Here is a 21,105-nt window from a genome sequence, read left to right as displayed (position 1 = left end):
GTCCCGGAACCACCACCCAATCATAACAGAATATTTCCACCACACTTTTGACAGTCACCTTCCCCTGGCAACTATTCACTTGCTTTCTGTCATAGTTTTGCTTCTTCTAGAATTCCACATAAACAGAATTATATAGTAGGTACTCTTTTGTGGCTGGCTTCTTTTACTTAGCATTAGCGCTACTAAGATTTATCTGTATTGTTGCATGTATCTGTAGTTTGTCGTCTAAAATTGACGAGCGATGGCCTATTCTTTGGATGTACTACAATACAGCTACTCATTCATCGGTTAATATTGATCTACGTGGCTTCCAGTTTGGAGCTACCATGATTAAAATGTTATAGCATGTAAGCAATGAACTAATCTACCCTCAAAACCAAGGGCACACCATACACATTGTATGTCAGCCAATTTGATAAATTATATTAAAAAAAATAAAATTCTATAAATATTCAAGGACAAGTTTTTGTGTGAACATAGGTTTCATTCTCTTGGATAATACAGGAGTGGGAGTGCTCGGGTCATCTGGCGAGTTTGTGTTTAGTTTTGTAAGAAACTGCCAACCTGTTTACCCATGTGGCTGCGCCATTTTGCATTCCCACCAGCAAGGAAAGTGCCAACTCCACCAGTCTCACCAACATGTGGTATTATCGGTCTTTTAAAGCTGGTGTATTATGGGCAACAGTATACTTCATAATGGTTTTAATTCACATTTCCCTAACGATTAATGGTGCTGAGCATCTTTTCATGTGTTTACTTTCCATTTATAGGTCTTCTCTGAAAGGTCTATCCAAACCTTCTCCTACTTTTAATAGGCTGTCTTCTTATATTTGAACTATAAATGTTCTTCATATATTCTAGATGTAAGTCCTACATCAGATGTGTTTTGCAAATATTTTCGGCCAATCTGTAGCTTGCCTTTTCATTTTCTTAGTATCTTCACGATCAAAGGTTTTTACTTGATGAAGTCTAACATTTTTTTTTTATTTTACAATTTGTGCTTTCTGTGTCCTAAGAAATCTTCGCCCAGCCAAGGTCACAAAGATTTTTCTACTTTTTGTCCGAAAAGTTTATATTTAAGTCTATATAATCCATTTGAGTTCACTTGTAGATAGCATGGAGTAAAAGTAGAGGTTCACAGGCAGTGATAAAAAGGAATAGAGCTATCTGCTTGTTTCGACATCATTTGTTGAAAAGACAATCATTTCTTCATTGAATGACCTTGGCACTTTTATTAAAAAATCAGTGGGTGGGTTTTTCTGGACTTTATTCTGTTCCAGTGGCCTATGGGTCTATCCTCAGGCCAGTATTGTTACACTGTTTTGATAACGAGTTTCACAGTAAACCTTGAAATTGGATAGGGTAACTCTACCAACTTTGTACTTCTTTTTCAAAATTGTTCCTTGCTATTCTTGGTCCTCTGCGTTTTTAGATTTTAAATTTTAGAATAAGCTTATCAATTTCTATCAAAAGAAAAAAAATTCTTCAGGGATTCTGATTGGGATTGAACTGAATCTCTAGGTCATTGAGGGGACAGCTGAATCTCAACAGCATTCAATCTTCCAATCCATGAACATAAGTCTCTACATTCATTTGGGCTTTAATTTCTCTTAGTATTTTGTAGTTTTCAGCACATATTTTGCTGAATATATGTTGAATTAATCCCAATTAGCTTGTTTTTCCAACTGTTTGTTGCTAACTTGAATACGACTGGTTTTTTGCATAGTGATCTCATCTCCAGTGACAGTTCTAAAGATACTTACAAGTTCTAGTGACATTTTTGTTGACTGTTTAGGATTTTATGCAAAGACAATTTATCCACAACCACTCTTACTTTTTTCTATCTGTATGCCCTTTCTTTTTCCGGCATTAGTGGACTAAGGAGGACTTCCAGTACAGTGTTGGGTAACAGCAGTAAAAGTGGACACCCTTGCCATGTTTCCAGTTTTGAGAAAGCCTGGTCTTTTACCATTATGTAAAAGTACCATTATGAAGTTAGCTGTAGGTCTTTCATAGAAAGGTCCCCCTTTTTTTTTTTTTTTAAGTTTGAGAGAGAGAGCATACACACACAAGTGGATGACAGGAAAAGAGAGAATCCCAAGCAGGCTCCCCACTATCAGCACAGAGCCTGTCATGGGGCTCGAACCCACAAACTGTGAAATCATGAGCTGAGCTGAAATGAAATGAAGACGGACACTCAACTGATTGAGCCACCCAAGCACCCCGAAAGGTCCCTTTCTATGTCACTCAGCCAGGAGTCTTTTTGTTTTTCAATTTTTAACGTTTATGTTTGAGAGAGAGAGAGCATAAGCGGGGAAGGGGCAGAGAGAGAGGGAGACACAGAATCCAGAGCAGGCTCCAGGCTCCAAGCTGTCAACAGAGCCCAACGTGGGGCTCGAACCCACAAACTATGAGATCATGACCTGAGCCAAAGTCGGATGCTTAACAGACTGAGCCACCAGGCACCCCAGTCAGCCAGGAGTTTTTAATCATCAATACTAATTGGTTCTTGTCAAATATTTTTTTCTGTTTCATTGAGTTGGTCAGTTTTTCTTTTATAATCTGTTAATATAATGAAATGGTTTTCAAGTGTTAAACTAACCTTAAATTCCCTGGATGAATCTTAAGTGGCTATGATGTATTATCCTTTCAATGTATTGTAGGACTCCATTTTACAGTATTTTGTTAAGCATTTTTACACTTCTATTCACGTCGAATATTGATCTGTAGTTTCCTTGTTTTCATACACCAGTTATTTTTTTCGTATCTGGTTTTGGTATGAGGGTAATGCTGATCTCATTGAAAAGTGTTCCCTCCTAGTCTATTTTATGAAAGTATACAGGATTATTACTTCCTTAGACCCCTGTAAAGCCACCGGACTTGAATTTTATTTTAAGCTTTCTAGTTCTTAAGTGAATTTTGGTAGCTTGTGTCTTTCAAAAAGTCAATTTATCCACTTCATCTAAGAGGATGAATTTACTGGTGTAAAGTTGTTCATAATTTTTCAGTGCAGTCTTAACATCTGTGAGATCTGTGATGATGTTCCTTTTGCATTCCTGATGTTGGGTTTTTTCCCCCTAATCATTCTGACTAGTGCTTGTCAACTTGATTTTTTTTTTTTTAAAACAAACCAGTTTTGATTTTCCTGTGTTTTTTCCCCTTCAATTTCATGGATTCCTATTATTATTGTACTTCTCCTGCTTATTTTAATTTGCTCTTTTTCTAGTTAAGGTGAAAAGTGAGATCATGGACTTGAGACTTTTTTCTAACGTAAGCATTTATTGCTTTAAATCTCCCTCTAAGCACTGCTTTGGCTACATTGCATACATTTTGATACACGGTTTTTCATTTTCATTCAAAATACTGCCTGATTTTTTTAATGTTTATTTTTGAGAACGAGTGAGCATGAGTGGGGGAGAAGCGGAGAGAGGCGGGAACAGAGAATCCGAAGCAGGCTCCGCGCTGACAGCAGCAAGCCCGACACAGGGCTGGAACTCATGAAATGAGAGATCATGACCTGAACCGAAGTTGGATGCTCAACCAACTGAGCCACCCAGGTGTCCTTCTTCTTTAACTCATGCGTTATTTAGAAGTGTGCTGTTCAGGGGCGCCTAGGTGGCTCGGTCGGTTAAGCATCCGACTTTGGCTCAGGTCATGAGCTCACCGTTCAGGAGTTTGAGCCCCACATGGGGCTCTGAGGGGACAGCTCAGAGCCTGGAGCCTGCTTCAGGTACTGTGTCTCCCTCTCTTTCTGCCCCTCTACCATTCTCACTCTCTCTCAAAACTGAAGTAAAAAAAGAAATTAAGAAAGTGTGTTAATTTCCAAGGACTTGCAGGTTTTATAGCTATTTTGTTATTTTCACTTTAATTCTGTAGTTGTCCAAAAACATACTTTGTGGGAAAACACATTTTGTAAGATATCAATCGTCTTAAAGTTACTGAAACTGATTTTATGGCCCAGAACATAGTCTGTCTTGATCTACCTGAAAAGAATGTGTATTTTGTAGTTGCTGCGGATAAAGTTCTATAAATGTCAATTAGGTAAAACTGTCTGACAATGTTGTTCAATCTTCTATGACCTTACTAATTACTGATTACCTGCATCAATTACTGAAATCAAAGTGCCTGAAATTTCCACTATAATTATGAATTTGTCTATTCCCCTTTCACTGGTCAGCTTTTGTGTATTTTGAAGTTGTGTTATTAGACGCATACATATTTAGGGTTTTTATACCCACTTGATGAACTGACCCTTTTATCACTATGAAATGTCCCTTTTTTCCCTGATAATATTCCCTGTTCTAAAATCTACTTTGTTTAGGGTGCCTGGGTGGCTTAGTTGGCTAAGCGTCCAACTTCGGCTGAGGTCATGATCTCACAGTTCGTGAGTTCAAGCCCACATTGGGCTCTGTGCTGACAGCTCTGAGCCTGGAGCCTGCTTCGGATTCTGTGTCTTCCTCTCTCTCTATTCCTTGCCCACTCACCTCTTTCTCTCTCTCTCAAAAATAAACATTAAAAAATTAAATTAAATTAAAAAAAAATAAAATCTACTTTGTTTGAAATTAATTTAGCCACTCCAGCTTTCTTTTGATTTATGCTTGCATGGTATAACTGCCCATCCTTTTAACCTACTTGTATCTTCATACTTAAAATAGCTTTCTTGTAAAGCTATGGACTGAATGCTTGTCTCCCCTCAGATTCACAAGTGGAAGCTTAAAGCCCCAGTGTGATGCTATATGGAGATGGGGTTTTTGGGAGGTGATTGGGATTAGATTAAGTCTTGAGGGGGGCCCTCATGATAGGATCAATGGCCTTATAAGAAGAGAGAGCTCTTTCCCTGATGTTTGGTGGGAATGAAAACTATTCCTAACCCCATGTGAGCTTCAAAAATTGTTCTGCCTTCTTTTCTGGCAGTTATTTCCCTGGTCTTGGGTATTTCTTCTCACACACAGGCACACCAGTACTCAAAGACAGAGGGGTCCCTTTAGATCTGCAGAGTTCTCCCTTTGTGCAGCTCCCTCCTCCCTGACACTCTGGCCCACAAATTCTTTCCATCTTGGCTTCCTTGACCTCTTGGTGTCTCCTCAACTCAGTGAGGTCCAGGTTCTGTTCAGGTTCCCTTTCCTTGTACTGGGTTGTTTCTAGTTGGTAAGCTGTTTCTGGTTGGTAAGCTTGTTTGAAAAACACATAGTCCAAGACTCTGATCCCTTAAAGAAGATCAATGTCTGAAAACTGTTTAATATATTGTGTCTGGTTTTCTGGTTGTTTAAGGCAGAAGAATAAATCTACTCCCTGTTAGTTCATCTTAATCAGAAGCAAAAGTTGTTAGTTTTTTTTTAAACTTACGGTGAAACAATCTGACAATTACAGAAAACTTGCAAGAACTTCTATATACCCATTATTCAGATCCCATTTCCAATTGTTCCAGTAATGTCCTTTATAGCAAAAGGATCCAATCTGGGATAACACATGGCACTCCCTTGTCTTGTCTCCTTCAACCTGGAATATTTTCTTTTTTAACACTTTCGTGAGTTTGACAGCTTTTTAGGAGTCAGATCAGTCTTTCTGTGGAATGTCCTTCAATTTGGGTCTTCTAATATTTCCTCATGATTCGACCGGGCTATATCCTTTTTGACTGGAATATCACAGAGGCAATTCAGTGTTTGTCTCAATGTATTCTATTAAATAGCACAGGATGTCAATTTGTCCCATTACTGATGTTGAATTTGACCACTTCATTAATTTGGCATCTGCCAGACTTGACTACAAAGTTACTTTTTTTCCTCACTCTGTAATTAATTAGTGTTTGGCAGGGAGCTTCTTTGAGATGTAAAATCCTATCCCTTATCTTCTTCTCATCTCTAGTTGTAGCATCAATAGATTTTTTTTTGTCTCAATTATTATCATCCTAACTGCCAATTAATGATTTTCTAATGCCATCATTCCTTCTGTATTTGTTAGGTGACATTCTACTTTAAGTGTGTAACTCAAGGATTCCTATTTTGTCCGGTAAGTTGTAATCTGTTACTAGCATTATTCTGATATTCACATTGTCCCAGGTCTGGCCAGTGAGAACGCCTTCAAGGTAGCTTCTGTGTTCTTCTGACACGTCACCCTTATTCCTTAAGCACTTCCGTATTCCCTGGTACAGTAGGATGTTCCAGGCTTATTTCATTCTTTCTCTAGCCCAGCCCTGGAGTCAACCTCTTTGCCAAGCAGCCCCGATTCCTTTCAGTGGAGACTCGTATTTTTAAGATCTGAGCACTACATGTGTTCACTGCTACTGGACTATTACTGCTCTTACACCTTCCCAGCAAACAAAGCTAGGACACACGTACTAACGCATGTACATCTCTACTCGCTTCTCCATCTATATGGAAAACGAGGAATTCCACACGGACACCTCCTATTCCAATCCAGCACCACAGGGTTCATCTGGATCGCTCTCTTCCATGCCTGTAACTCCCTTCTCCGATAGTGAGAAAACTGGCTTCCACGATCCTTAATATACTTACCTAATTCCATCTCCCTCGATGCTGCCAACCTCCCCCACCCGCCAGGCCACTGTTCAGACTCCCTCCTCCACCTGTCCCTGGCCCCACTGGGCTCCCTTCCTACTCTACTGCAGCTTGCCTAACAGCCTTTTGACTGGAATGGCAGACAAGCGGGCACATCTCGCTTTTAAAACAAAAACACACTCCACGAGTATGTTTACTTCTGCTTTAACAGAGCCCTAGGGTTTAGTACAGAATAAATGCTACAATCAAAATTACAAGTATTGAAAGGGAAATTAAATTTTCATGCTGATCTGATTTATCAGCCTCCAAAACAACAAATTAATGTTTGGATTTCATTAGGTACATTTAAGAACTTTGACAATTTATTTCTGTAGTCTCCAACTGTCTCCCTGGAAAAATACTTCGCACTATTTTTTGTTCCTTTCTATTTTTAATCTCAACTTTAATAAGACAGGACAAATACTTGGAATTTAATGCATCATACTGTGTGTTACTAAATATCAGGTTTCAGGGGCGCCTGGGTGGTTCAGTCAGTTGAGCACCTGTCTCTTCATTTCGGCTCAGGTCGTGGTCTCCCAGTTTGTGAGATCCAGCCCCTTGTCAGGCTCTGCACTGACAGCGAAGAGCCTGCTTGGGATTCTCTCTTTCCCCCTCTCTCCCTCTCTCTGCCCCTCCCCTGCTTCTGCTCTCTCTCTCAAAAGAAATAAACATTAAAAAAAAAATCAGTTTTCAGGAAAACCACGCAATAAATCAGATTACCACCAAATCTCCTCCCATAAATTTAATGTGCCACTTTCCGCATGAGAAACATTGTTTCAAGTTTTTTTCATTAGTAACTTCAAAAACGTGTGGTTATCCTAGAAATTTATCATCTGCTAATCTGTGCCTATAGCATAAGAACTTCCCTCCCCAGTGTCTCTTAAATTTGAGAGATTGCAGACTTCTAAAAAGTCACCTGTGGACCCGCAGCATGAAAAACAACCACAAGGCATGTAGGTCATGTGATCACTTGGTGCCAATAGGCTGGGAACACAAAATGCAAATTCAAACACTGAGATCATGCAGTATGGTTCAGTTACAAGGTCAAAGGATCCAGTTTTTTCTTTTTTTTCTTTAGATTCCTATAAAACTATAGATTTAAACAGAACAAACCTTTTGTAGAGATCTCGCAGCTCCTGCTCAAGACTTGATCTCTAAATTCCCATTTGAGGAACACTCCCCTGTTATAATATGTACTCAGCCCAAAGCATATGTAACCAAGTGTGCAATATAATGTCAAACTCTTCTCACCAAAAATGGAAAAACTTTTAAAAGACTTTTTATTTTTTTGAGAGGGAGAGAGTCAGCCAATCTTAAGCAGGCTCCACAACCCAGAGATGAGCCTGACATAGGGCTCAATCTCATGACTGTGAGATCATGACCTGAGCCCAAATTGAGAGTTGAATGTTTTAGGGGCACCTGGGTGGCTCAGTCGGTCAAGCGTCCAACTTTGGCTCAGGTCATGATCTTGCGGTTTGTGAGTTCAACCCCCGCATTGGACTCTGGGCTGACAGCTCAGAGCCTGGAGCCTGCTTAGGTTTCTGTGTCTCCCTCTCTCTGTGCCCCTCCCCCACTTGTTCTCATTCGCCCTCTCTGTCTCCCAAAAATAAGTAAACATGAAGTTACAAAAAAAAGAAAGAAAGAGTTGGATGCTTTACTGACTGAGCCACCCAGGAGCCCCTGAAGTTTTTTTTTATTCAAAAACTTCCTACATATGCACAGTCCCTATGGCATGTCTATGAAACACAATGTAGCGCTCCAGCCCATGCCAGATGGCAGTCCACTTTCAAGTTCAATCCCCCCAGAAATACTCCCTCAACACTGAAAAGAATGACCTCAGTTCAGAACTCTGCATTTCAGGGTTTAATTCTGCTCCGAGGAACTTGACAATGTGAGCGTTTCCTACTGTTCATTGTTCATGTCTATCAAGGTATCCTATCTTTTAAAAGGACTATACCCAGTATTTGGGGGTTGTCAGAAAGTGGTTGCATTTTGTTTTGTCAAATATCTGAGGAAGACTCCTAGACCCAAGGGTAGGCAGAGGTTTCAAACAAAAACTAGTTACTGAAACTGAAGAGAAAAATGAACAGCAAAGAAAGGCCTTGGCAAAAAAAAAAAAAAAAAAAAAAATCCTCCATAATCCACAGCCAGGTGTCTCAGCCACCTCCCAAGCGATGCTCTGACATGTTAATGTTCCACTTCTAAAACTTCTATCTTGATTGGGGGGAGGCGGGGCCGTAATTGTATGTTACTATAGTCACAAGTTATGTCATTATATTCAAATGTCACCATCAACATACACACAAGACACATAAGCAAACCAAAGAATTCATTTTTTTGTTAAACATACAATTATAAACAAAGCTTAAAAAGCACTCAGTCTCCATCAAAGCCGCCTAACTAAAACACGGTCCTACCGAGGCCCCGGAGAGACCCACTCCCATCCATTGTTCCTACGCCAGGAAGTGAGAAATGACAGTCACCCCAGCCCTGGGACAACGAAGCATGTGTGTGTTGCGACAATTGTGCCGGGAGTGCCGCACGAGTGGAGAAGCCACTCCGCCTTGCCGGGCGGTGGCACAGAAGGACGACTGTTGGCTATCCCGGCCCGGCTTCCACACGCTAGCTAATACCCACCGGGCCGTGTCTCTCCTGTCCACTCAGGGGGGCAGACGAGAACTTCTCTGCACCTACGAAGGGTGCCATCTCATTTCTCACCCAACAGTGAGTTTTCAAGACAAACTCTGTGAACGGGGAGCGGGTTTCGAGTACACCGCCTTCCCTCGTGCTGTGGCTCGGGGCCAGAGGCAGGCAAGCATGGAGCAGATGGAGTCCTGGCAAGGTCCCCACTGTCCCCGCATTAGCAGCATCTGCTCATTACTCGGAACCTTCGCCTGCTTTATCTACTGCTCCAGGAAAAGCATTTTGATTTGATTCATTTCGGTACGGTAACGTGCAACACAATTAGTGGTAAAATCAAACTGGAGGACGGCCAGTGCTGACAATCGGAAACAAGGCAGAAGAAATATGAGGCCAGTGGGTTGGAATTCAAACAATCACAACTGTGGATCACCTTGCCAAATCTCAACACCCCAGGTGGGTGTACAGTGTTCCCGCAGGGCGAGGAGGCTGAAAAGGATGTAGGGACGACTTCCTTGCACCCAAAGCGGCTTCCATCTCCCCTCTGGATCAGACCCCTTCCGTGGAGAATACGTGTGTAGACCATCAACAGGCCTCAGTGGCTAAGAGCCTCCCTTCGGCACAGCCAAGGGTGCTGAAGTTCATGAACTCATCCTATCATCTTATTCTTCTCTTCTGCACGGCAGTTGCAAATACTACACAGCAGACCCCACAAGGTACATTGCCTTTTCACCGTGTTTTGCCTAAGAAGTGCCTGTTTGCGGCTCCTGGAAAGGAACAGTATCAAAATGTGCATTTGATTATTTCAATCTGTCTTTGCCCAGAAGTAGCTACTCATGAATATGTTGGTATAAATATCACAGTGTCAATCTGTTAAACTGAAGTGAGACCAAAGACAATGCCACCTGAGGTCTGGGAAAAAAACGAAAGAGCTGTGTAGCCCATGAATAGTTAAATCCCTATCAGACTGGTAAAACCAGCTCAGAGTGAGAGGGAAATAAAAACGTAAGAGTTCTCACCAAAGAAATAGTCCTTATACCAACATGAATTTGAGACCAACCAAAGATTTCAACATAAACGATGGAAGTACTATAGATTGAATCTGACCTTAGAGTAGGGTTGATCCCCCCCAAGCATGCCAGGAAACTGAGAAAGACAAACGTGAAGGTGTAAAAGTAAAACAACTAGACAGACCAACAGAAACAGAGCATAACATCCAGAAACAAACCTGGGCACTAAGAGAATCTCACATCTAAAAACATATAAAGGCAGCACTCAAACCAGTGAGTAGGTAGGGATGGGCTTTCTAGTAAGAGATGCCAGAAAAAAAATTCTCAGATTCATATTTTATACGGTCCCAGGATGAACTCTATATTGGCCAAAATTCAAGCATGAAAAATAAGCCCCTGCTTATTAGAAAGAGGTACAAGTAACAGGTACAAAGATGAAAAAAATTCTTAGGCTAAGAGATGTAAAATGAAACTACATTTGGGTACCATTTTTTTTTTTTTTTTTTTTTTTAGATTTTATTTTTCAGCTATCTCTACGCCCAACATGGGGCTGGAACTCACAATCCCGAGATCAAAAGTCACACACACGCTCCACCAACTGAGCCAGCCAGGCGCCCTTGGATACCATTTCTGATCTATCAAACCAATAAACACCTAGATGTCTGAAACACACCTTGCTGGCAAAACTGTGAGGAAATAGGGGCGCCTGGGTGGCTCAGTCGGTTGAGCATCCGACTTCAGCTCAGGTCATGATCTCGTGGTTCATGGGTTCGAGCCCATCAGGCTCTGTGCTAACAAACAGCTCAGGGCCTGTAGCCCGCTTCAGATTCTGTGTCTCCCTCTTTCTCTGCCTCTTCCCCGCTCTCGCTCTGTCTGTCTCCAAAATAAATAAACATTTAAAAAAAAAAAATGTGAGGAAACAGCCATACCTACATACCTTGCTGGTGACAGAGCAACATTGTATAAACCCCATTTGCATTTCCCCTTTGATTCGTCAATTTTATAGGAAACTACCCTTCCTGCATGTACATGAACGGTCTTATAGGCAGGGTCTTTCATTACAATGCTGTAATGGCAGAAGGTCAGCAACAACACAACAGTTCCTCAATAACGGACAGTGTCAGTGAACCAAGGTCCTTGTACGTATCGAATACTGTACAGGTATGAAAAAAAGAGGAAGCTGTTTTTCTATATACAGACATGGACAAGCTTTCAAGACAGGTCATTAAGTGAAAAAAAGCCAAGGTGTGGAATAATACAAAGTAATATGTGAGCTTTCATTTAAGAAAAAGGGGGAGAATGGGCCGCTTGAAGGGCTCAGTGGGTTGAGCATCCGACTTCGGCTCAGGTCATGATCTGGCAGTTCCTGAGTTCGAGCCCTACGTTGGGCTCTGTGCCGACGGTTCAGAGCCCGGAGCCTGCTTCGGATTCTGTGTCTCCCTCTGTCTCTGCCCCTCCCCCGCTCACTCTCTGTCTCTCAAAAAATAAATAAACATTTAAAAAATTTAAAAAAAAAAGGGGGGGGGAATAAGAATATTCATATTTGCTTATATTTACAATGCTGAAATATTGGAAGGACAGACAAAATCCTAAAATATATGGTTGCTTTAGAATGGAGTAGACAAAATAGGTAAAAGCAAGACTTCTAAACGTGTAACTGTTTATAGTTGTTTCATCTTATGTCCCCCAAAATGTATACTTATTCAAAGACGTTAAACTACTAAATGAAACCCACTTCATTTATGGATTAAAAAATTAAATTAAGGGGTGCCTGGGTGGCTCAGTCGGTTAAAGAGTCCGGCTCTTGATTTCGACTCAGGTCACGATTCCACAGTTTGAGAGATCGAGTCCCGCGTCAGGTACTGTGCTGGGCATGGAGCCTACTCGGGATTCTCTATCTCCCCACCTCTGCCCCTCCCCCCCTTGCACACACGTTCTCTCTCAAAAAATTAGAATTATACACATGTACAACTACCATCTTGAAAAATAAACCATAAATAAGGTCCACCGAAGAAAAACTGACAAGCTGAAAAAATATACTTGAAGTAGGCATGGCAAGGACTACGTCCTTATCCCTTTCTTTCCAACCAGAAAAGAGAACCCAGAGAAAAATGGGAACAGACAGGAACAAGCCATTTGCAGAAAAACAGGGAAAAAGGAAGACAATGAAATTCACTGCATTCACATGAAGGCAGACAAAGACAACGGGGAAATGCCATTTCCACCCATCAGACCAGCATGAGGAAGCCGTCACTCTCATCTATTTGGTGTGACCATTAACTGGTTGAACCTTTTTGGAGGGCAATTTGGTAGTATTTATCAAAACATAAAGCATCTGTAGCCTCCAACCCGGTAATGACTAGTAATTTACCCCATAGCTGGACTCGCACGAGTCCATCGTGATATTTGTTAGAGGATATTGCTTGCAGCGCTGTTTTTAATAACAAAAATAAACAATCCAAGTGTGTGTCATTAAGGGCTCTAATAAATAAATTATAAATACAGCCACTTCATGCCATAGTACACAGGATGAAAAAGTTTACCTATAAGTGCCAATGTGGAAGGATACCAAGATGTGTCATTATGTTATTAAAAAAATAAAATAAAATAAAATAAAATAAAATAAAATAAAATAAAATAAAAGCAAGGTGCAGAAAAGCACATCGCATAGGACCTCTGAGTAAAACGTGAAAGGGACAGAGACGGGGGCACGATGGAACACTTCAGCTTCTCTTTGGATATGCTTTCTTTTCATTTTATACTTTTGCTCTGTTTGAATTTTAACTGCATTTTTTAAAATCAAGTTTTAAACATACACTTTGGCCATTATTTGCCAAAGGAAGTAGTCTCTCTGTCCTACCTTTGTGGCTCCCCAATGTTTCTGTGCGGCAACAGGGAAGAGGGGGACAAACACGATTGTCACCAGTGACGCAAAACCAGGAGCCCGCATGCCTATCTCCTCAAGCTGTATTTTCAAGCTCACAAGATAGGAAACGTGGGGGTGGAAATCAATCAGGTGCCCATATTCCTCCAGGCATCTGTGTTTCAGATTACTTACATAGTGCACTACAACGCTGGCATGGCCTGGGACAATATTCACACTTCTGGATGCACTCACACAAATCACTCCGTTGGCCTCTCTGGACCCCCGTTTCCCCGTCTGAAGAAAAATGTGGGTGTACATGTATGCACGTGGCGGGGGCGGGGGGGCTAGGAGAGGATTCTAAAACTGTAGGATTCTAACTGTACTACAACCTTTGCATACTTGTATTTAAAAAACCCTCCGGGAATGCAAGCTGGTGCAGCCACTCTGGTAAACAGTATGGAGGTTCCTCAAAAAACTAAAAACAGAACTACCCTACAACCCAGCAAGTGCACTACTAGGCATTTATCCACGGGATACAGGTGTGCTGTTTCGAAGGGACACATGCACCCCCATGTTTAGAGCAGCACTTTCAACAATAGCCAACGTATGGAAAGAGCCCAAATGTCCACTGACGGATGAATGGATAAAGAAGATGTGGTATGTATATACAAAGGAGTATTACTCGGCAATCAAAAAGAATGAAATCTTGCCATTTGCAACTACGTGGATGGAACTGGAGGGTATTATGCTAAGTGAAATTAGTCAGAGAAAGACAAATATCATATGACTTCACTCATAGGAGCACTTTAAGACACAGAACAGATGAACATAAGGGAAGGGAAACAAAAATAAGATAAAAACAGGGAGGGGGACAAAACAGAAGAGACTCATAAATATGGAGAACAAACTGAGGGTTGCTGGAGGGGCTGTGGGAGGGAGAATGGGCTAAATGGGTAAGGGGCATTAAGGAATCTACTCCTGAAATCATTGTTGCACTATATACTAGCTAATTTGGATGTAAATTTAAAAATAAATAAATAAAATTTAAAAAAATTAAACCACACACACAAAAAACCTCATTGGTAATTTGGAAAGTACCAAACACACCCAAGCTGATCTTCTGTTATCTATCCAGGATCTCAGTAAACATAGAGGAAATACTATATACCACAGAAACAGCTTAGCTGAATTTCTAGAGGCTGAAAAAGATCTACCAATGGTGTCTACTAATGTCAAACCGAAAGAACAGAGTTTATGTTGTTAAATAAATCGAAAATATTTTCAAGACTTCAGCCCTATTTTTTAAACGACATACGAATCTAAAATTGCCCATGAGCTACTTTACTATAGTTTTGTCCCTGAGCCAACCACTGACTCTGAAGATTTGCCATAGTGCCACAACATGAACACTAACACTCCAAAATATTTTGTGGTTCACCTTTCAGGCAAGTGGGGAAACAGAGCTTAGAGATTCCAAATTCACACATAATGAAAGGCACGAACACGGATGTCATGGCCCTCGAAATCATTATTCTTGTTAGCTACAAAACTGACCAGTGTTTCATGACTCAGGTGCATATAATTTTAGACTTTTCCTAGCTAGTTCTGTAAATCCGCAGTTGTTTGTACACAAAAGGATTCTATCAATCCCAGAGAGACCACAGATCACCGTAAATTATCTTGTATGGTATGGAAGTGCCAGGAAAAGGTAGGCACTGACTTTTATTTTTCTACTTCCATATTTGTCAATAGATTATCTGTCTATCCCTCCCTTTCCCTGTTCCCTTTGGACTGAGCAGAGACTGAAGGAAAAGTAGGCCAAGTATATTTAATATTTTATACCAAACAAGCTATTTGCTTAAGATGGCTTGGCCAGCCTCGTGTCTGGCACAGAAACCCAGTCTACCAGCTCCAGTAGGAATTAAACACCAGTCTTACTGGGTGCTGTGCTCCACTGCCTACTAATGCATGGACGGTTATTGGCCAACTTCTTCACATAAAGGCAAAGAGTGGGTGTATGTGTGTGCACATGTGTGTGTGCCCACGTGTATGTATGCAGGGATTAGGGGGGGGAGCCGGCCACAGCTGCTTAATTTTTGTAAAGCTTTTTTTTTTTTTTTCCTTAATAGGGAGGAGGGTTGCGGTTACTTACCATCCTCATAAGCCGCTACCGCCAGCGAGCTGTTTATCCTCACAAAGGAGACATATGGCTGCATTCCAGGCTCGTCCTCCTCATACTCTGAGTCCAGGAAAGGGGCTGTGTAGTCCCAGGTGCGGGTGTCCCACACCCTTACGTCCCCTGATGTATATCTGGAAAAGAAGGGCACACCTGGGTCCAAATGGGGACCGGAGAGCAGGGCTGTGGTGGGGAAAATGGGGAGAGCCTTCAAACAACAGAGGAAGAAGATCTGGTCGGTGTAGAACCACTCTTGCCACGTTGTTTAGATGAGTGACTCCAACAGGAGAAAATGTCAAGCAGACGACAGAAGGCTGTCAACACGGTTCGTGTTCTCACAGCACAATGGTGACGGTTCAATGAGAACGCCACACTACGACACTGGGTGTCGAGATCTCCTTTACGCTATCGTAACGGGTCTGCTACCCTGCATTCTCCCAGCAAAGGGATGGCTAACAGGAATTTGTAGAAGTCCCAGTGTTTGTTTACACATATACACTCAAGACAGAGAGATGCTAAGGACTAATGGTCTTACAGGCTCGAGCTTTCTAATGCCTCATCCATGCATCAGATTTGACTGATTAAAGTCCCCAAAGACTAATTGGTTTGCCGAAACAATTAAATCTTGCCTTTAGCAGCCAGACAATGCTGCTTTCTCATGAAAAGCTCTTGCCCGAATGCATGACGCTCCCCGGTTTTGCCCACTTAGAAAACAGGAGCACTCACTCTCTCCTATTACTACTGCCACTCCAACAAATGACTCTCTCCATCAAAGCCAAGGCAGGGCCAGAAGCTGCTCAGACATCAGGCCCCACAGATACGAGGATAATGGAATGACCAGATGAGGTGGTGTGCCTGCCATCGAGGTATTTACACCAAGTTCCTTACATCTGCCACAGAGGGTTCGATTCAACATGTACGGCGACTGTGAGGAGGTGTGTTAGAAATGCTTTAAGAGTCTAATGATGCACCCCCACAAACACAAAGACAGGCAGGCAAGTTTAAGCAGGTTCAGTCCTCCTGAGGCTGTAGGTCCTTCAGGGTTTCTTGGATCTGACATTAAAAGTATAAACACTCAAACAAGATAATCTCTGAGATTTACTTAACTACTGAAATCACATGATAGATCTGTGAAGTCGTTACAGATCAGTTTCTCATGGGAGATTTCTCAATAAACAAACTAAGAACACTCTGATAGAGGAGTGCTTCGTTTACTGAACGTAGCAGGATTGCCCTCAAACTACTGACAGTAAATACACATATCATGTAATTCAAAGGTGATTCTGTCACACAAAGTCCCTCCGTTGGAGATCCGGTTCTCCCCCTGCAGGACGGCGCCTGGGGAGTGTACGTGTGGTGTAAAGGGCCAACAGGAGAGACGTGCTTTCTAAAATCGGACTCAGGGAACTCTGCAGGACCACGGATCCCCCAGTAAATAGGAACGTTCACTCCACGAGCGTCGTTAAGCCTGGCGATAAGCAAGCAAGGGCGGATATTGATATCCCCGCGGCCAAAGCACGGCCGCTGGCTCCCAGGTCTTCCGGGCAGTATTCCAAATCACCCCTCCTAATGAGGAACCCTACACAAGAACACACACCACTGTGCCAGATCTACCAGGCTCACCACGACATCCCGGACAACAACTCCGGCGTTCCCTGGACGGAGGCCACTCGCTTAGCTATCGCAACACTCAACAGAGATAACGTGTTTGACTGTCTAGACTGTGCATGACGAGATTCTCCAGGTTACATTCCATGTGGAAGGAAGGAGCCATTTCAGAAAAGAGAGAAGGGCGGGGCACCCGGGTGGCTCAGTTGGTTAAGCGTCCGACTTTGGTTCAAGTCATGATCTCGTGGTATGTGGGTTCGAGCCCCGCGTCAGGCTCTGTGCTGACAGCCTGGAGCCTGCTTCGGATTCTGTGTCTCCCTCTCTCTGCCCCTCCCCCACTCATGCTCTGTCTCTCTCTGTCTCTCAATAATAAATAAACATTAAAAAAGATTAAAAAAAAGAAAAGAGAGAGGGGTGGTGACGCCCCCAGAAGTACAGAGAAGGGGAGTGGGAGACACGGAAAGGGAACGCGGTAGTCAGAGAACGAAGGGCTTTTAGGGCGAGGTGTGCTTGGGAGGTGTGCTTCCTGTCCGTTGACGACCAGTACGCTGGCCCACACCCACAGTCTCACAGGTGCACCCCACCAGGGGCCACAGGAGAGCGTTTCAGCGGCCTGAGCTCCAGCCCCAAGGTCCCTTTACACATATAGTTTGGAGGCAAAACCACAAAACCAAAACCTGAAAAACTGCTGGACCACACCCAGCAGCAAGCTGGGAAATACAACCGGATGCCCCCGCTCAGCTCCCGGGAGGAGGAGAGAGAGGGCACGCAGGGCCCCACACCAAGAGCACTCTATTAATACGTGGAGGGTCCTGATGGGCCTGTCCTCCACAAAAAATGTCCCACTCACCCTGAGATGCCATGTGTCTAGAATTAAATGCATGTGCTCCTTGAAAGGCTTCAGTTCCCCACAAACGAGCCTGTTGCTAAACTCCTTCCTTTCCTCAGTGACCACACTAGTCCCATCACTGGTGCAAAACCGGGCAGCTCCTCCATACCCTCTCTGCCGCCCACCACACACTGCCCTCTGCGTTCAGGGGCCACGTCCTCTCCCTTCCCTTTTCCAGGGATGCCACTCCGGTCCAAACCTCTCGGCACCTCACAGCCCCTTAGTTTGAGCCTCCACCAAAGTCAACCCTGCACAAGCCAAGCTCTCAAAAGTACTTGATGACATGAATACTCATTCTCCCTCCCTCCCTTCACCTCCACACTAGCCCAAGTCCCCCCGTGATCTAGCCCAGATGACAGCAACGTAGACTTTTTTCTCATGGCAAGTGTGAGTGTGTGTGCGTGCGTGCGTGCGTGTGTGTGTGTGTCTGCTCATCTCCCCAAGAACCTACAAGCCTGCTTCTCAGGGCAGGGGCTGGGCCTTACTCACAGCTGTGAGTCCAACAACTCGAAGAGTCAGGCCACAATAGCACTGGACACTGAGGAAGCTCACTAGCTCCTCAGGCCTTGACGGCTTCATCACTGGGCCTTGCACAGAGAACCCTCCCCAAACTAGCTTCCACCCAGTCTCCTGTTCTGCTCTTCCTTAGCGTGAACCAGCCTCCAGCCAAGTCCGCCATTTCTGGCTTCCACATACTCTTGCCTCTGCATCTCTGTTCAACTGTCCACTTTTCTGGGGTGTTCTCCCTCCTGACAACCCAGCCCGGGGGGGTCCCAGTGCTGGCTGCACACAAGAATCACCTGGGATGCTTTCCAAAGTCCTGATGCCCGAAGCACACACAGACCACTTAAAATCGGACTCTCTCGCAGTGGAACCAGGCCATCAGTGTTTCCAATGTTTAGGCAACATGGAGAACCCCCTGGGGCGCCTGAGTGGCTCGGTCGGTTAAGTGTCCGACTTTGGCTCAGGTCATGATCTCACGGTCCGTGAGTTCGAGCCCCGCATCAGGCTCTGTGCTGACCACTCAGAGGCTGGAGCCTGTTTCGGATTCTGTGTCTCCCTCTCTCTCTGCCCCTCCCCTGTTCATGCTCTGTCTCTCTCTGTCTCAAAAATAAATAAATGTTAAAAAAAAAAATTTTTTTTTAAAAATGGAGAACCCCTTACCTAGCCCAAGCCTACCAACCCCTCAGTGTCCAGCAGATGCCCTCCTCCCCCAGGAAGCCTCTTCTGACTCAACTAGCACGCCCTGTACCTGAAGAAACGGCATTCACAGTTACATTCCAGGTCCCAACTTCACTGTCAAGTCCCTGAGAAGGCCAGATATCAATGCTGTTATCTCCATCACAGTGGCTTACACACGGGTAACAGTAAACAGTGACTGAAAGAGGGTGTCCACAAGGAACAACCTGACTGGTTTGAGTGGCACCTCCTTCCACTCCTACTGCCCACCTTCTGCTGATGGTCAGTGACACACTCAGAACACACACACTGATAGGTATTAAATTCCCTGCATTTACTTCCAAACTCATTAAAGTATCTATAAAAACACAGGATAAGCTAAATTATTTTGGTAAAGAAGAACATTTTCATAGATATCCATTTAAATCAACTTCATTCTTCATGTCCAAAGAGCATGAGAACAGATCAATGTTTTTTTTCTTTTTTTTTTATATAATTTAATTTTAATTTCAGAGAGAGCATGTGAGCCAGGGAGAGGGTCACAGAGAGACAGAGAGAGAGAGAGAGAGAGAGAGAGAGAGAGAGAGAGAGAATATATCAATCTTAAGCAGGCTCCAGCCATCTCAGAGCCCAAAGAGGGCTCAGTCCCATGACCCTGAGATCATGACCTGAGCCAAAAACAAGAGTTGGACGATCGACTGACTGACTGCACCACCCAGGTGCCCCAATAGCATAAATGTTTTGCTGCAAAATATAAAAGACCGTATGTCTCCTTTTTGAGCAGAACGAACAGAGAATAAATACGGTTTCAGGAGGTGCTGGGGGATGACTCAGAGCCAGGCTCTAGAATCTAATGCAAATGCAAGCAGCCATAGCCAAGGAGATCAGACTCCATGTGAACGAACTCGTGCTCAAGAAACAGACAGCTTCATGAGGATACAACACCGGTTGGAGCAGAGGGAAATGGACTAAGCCCTAAATGTGATCTAAAAGTGCTTAACAACATTGGCCAGGAGAAGCAAGAACAGATATCGAAGGGAGGCAGGAAAAAAAGCTGATTTTTCTCCAGAGCTCCAGATGTCTTTATCGCTGCCTAATGACAATTACACTCAACCAATTAAGACGCCACTATGACAGTTGCATTGTCGGTAAGCCTTTGGACCCCAATGTTGATGGCTCTCTAATTAGTGTCTGTGCAGAGTACAACTGCAACTAATATATTAGCTGATGTAAGAGCACTAAAGAAAAACTGAAGGAGAAAGAAGGCTTTTCAAAATGAGGGAGGATGTCCCAGCCCATGGCACGGACCAGTGACACTGTATGCTCTCTCAATCTCTTTTACGCTTGGCGAGGTTACCTCCAAATAAATAGGTCAGAGACCACAGCTGATTTTTTGTTGAAAGAATGGGAATAGAGCCTCTCTCAAGCTCCGCACGCCAGAGCAATTGCCAATTTTCGATGATTTACCACCGAAGAGCTTCCATTAACTAGTAAGTTTCCACCAAACGGACTACTCATTTGGACTAAGAGACCCAAAGGAAAAGAAGAAATGCTGTGCAGTTAAAAAACAAACAAACAAACAAACAAACAAACAAACAAACAAACCCAACTTTAGCCTTTCTTCTTGCATAAATATCCAAGGAGGGGGGTGGGCAGCAGAGAGGAAACGGGGTGTTTACACTGCTTCCAGGTGCCTGTACTTATTTGCTAAAAACACTTTTTTCCCCAGGCTCTTCATGACGGGGGGGGGGGGGGGGGGGGGGGGGGGGGGGGGGGGGGGGCGGAGAGGGGGTTGTTTTGATTTAAGAATGCTGTAAGTAAGGTTAAGTGACTCACCCAAAGTCACAAAAAACATTTTAGTGGCACAGCTGGGATCAAAACAGGTCCCCAGGCTGTTCTCCAACTGCTGCTTAGCCAACGAGCCAGGCTGCCTCCTCACAGGACAGTGTCTTCAAACAAATACGGCTTTCCAGAACCATCCCCACTCAAGTGCAACATACGTCCTTTATGGTTTTCAGTACTGGGACTCAGGCTTGCAGGACACAGCTCCCGAACCTAAGCCACCAATCCCACCACCGTCTCTAACCGGAAGGGAGGCAGCCAACAAAAAGACTCCCCGTGCTGGCAAGGAGCGTGAGGCCGGGTGGGGGCAGTGCGGCCTCCCACACACGCTCCACGGG

The 21,105-nt window shown here is 43.5% G+C and overlaps 1 protein-coding gene across 1 annotated transcript in view; it reads right to left on the bottom strand.

Moving 5' to 3' along the window:
- The window catches only part of FBXW8 (F-box and WD repeat domain containing 8), a 117,811-nt gene that overhangs the window by 52,880 nt on the left and 43,826 nt on the right, over window positions 1–21,105 (bottom strand). Inside the window, exon 5 of the mRNA XM_042961445.1 lies at window positions 15,226–15,383. Coding sequence (XP_042817379.1) covers window positions 15,226–15,383 — 158 coding nt within the window. The remainder of the gene's footprint in view (window positions 1–15,225; window positions 15,384–21,105) is intronic.

This window comes from Panthera tigris, chromosome D3 (assembly GCF_018350195.1).
Source record: "Panthera tigris isolate Pti1 chromosome D3, P.tigris_Pti1_mat1.1, whole genome shotgun sequence".
NCBI lineage: Eukaryota > Metazoa > Chordata > Mammalia > Carnivora > Felidae > Panthera > Panthera tigris.
This window is presented reverse-complemented; position numbering and strand designations above follow the sequence as displayed.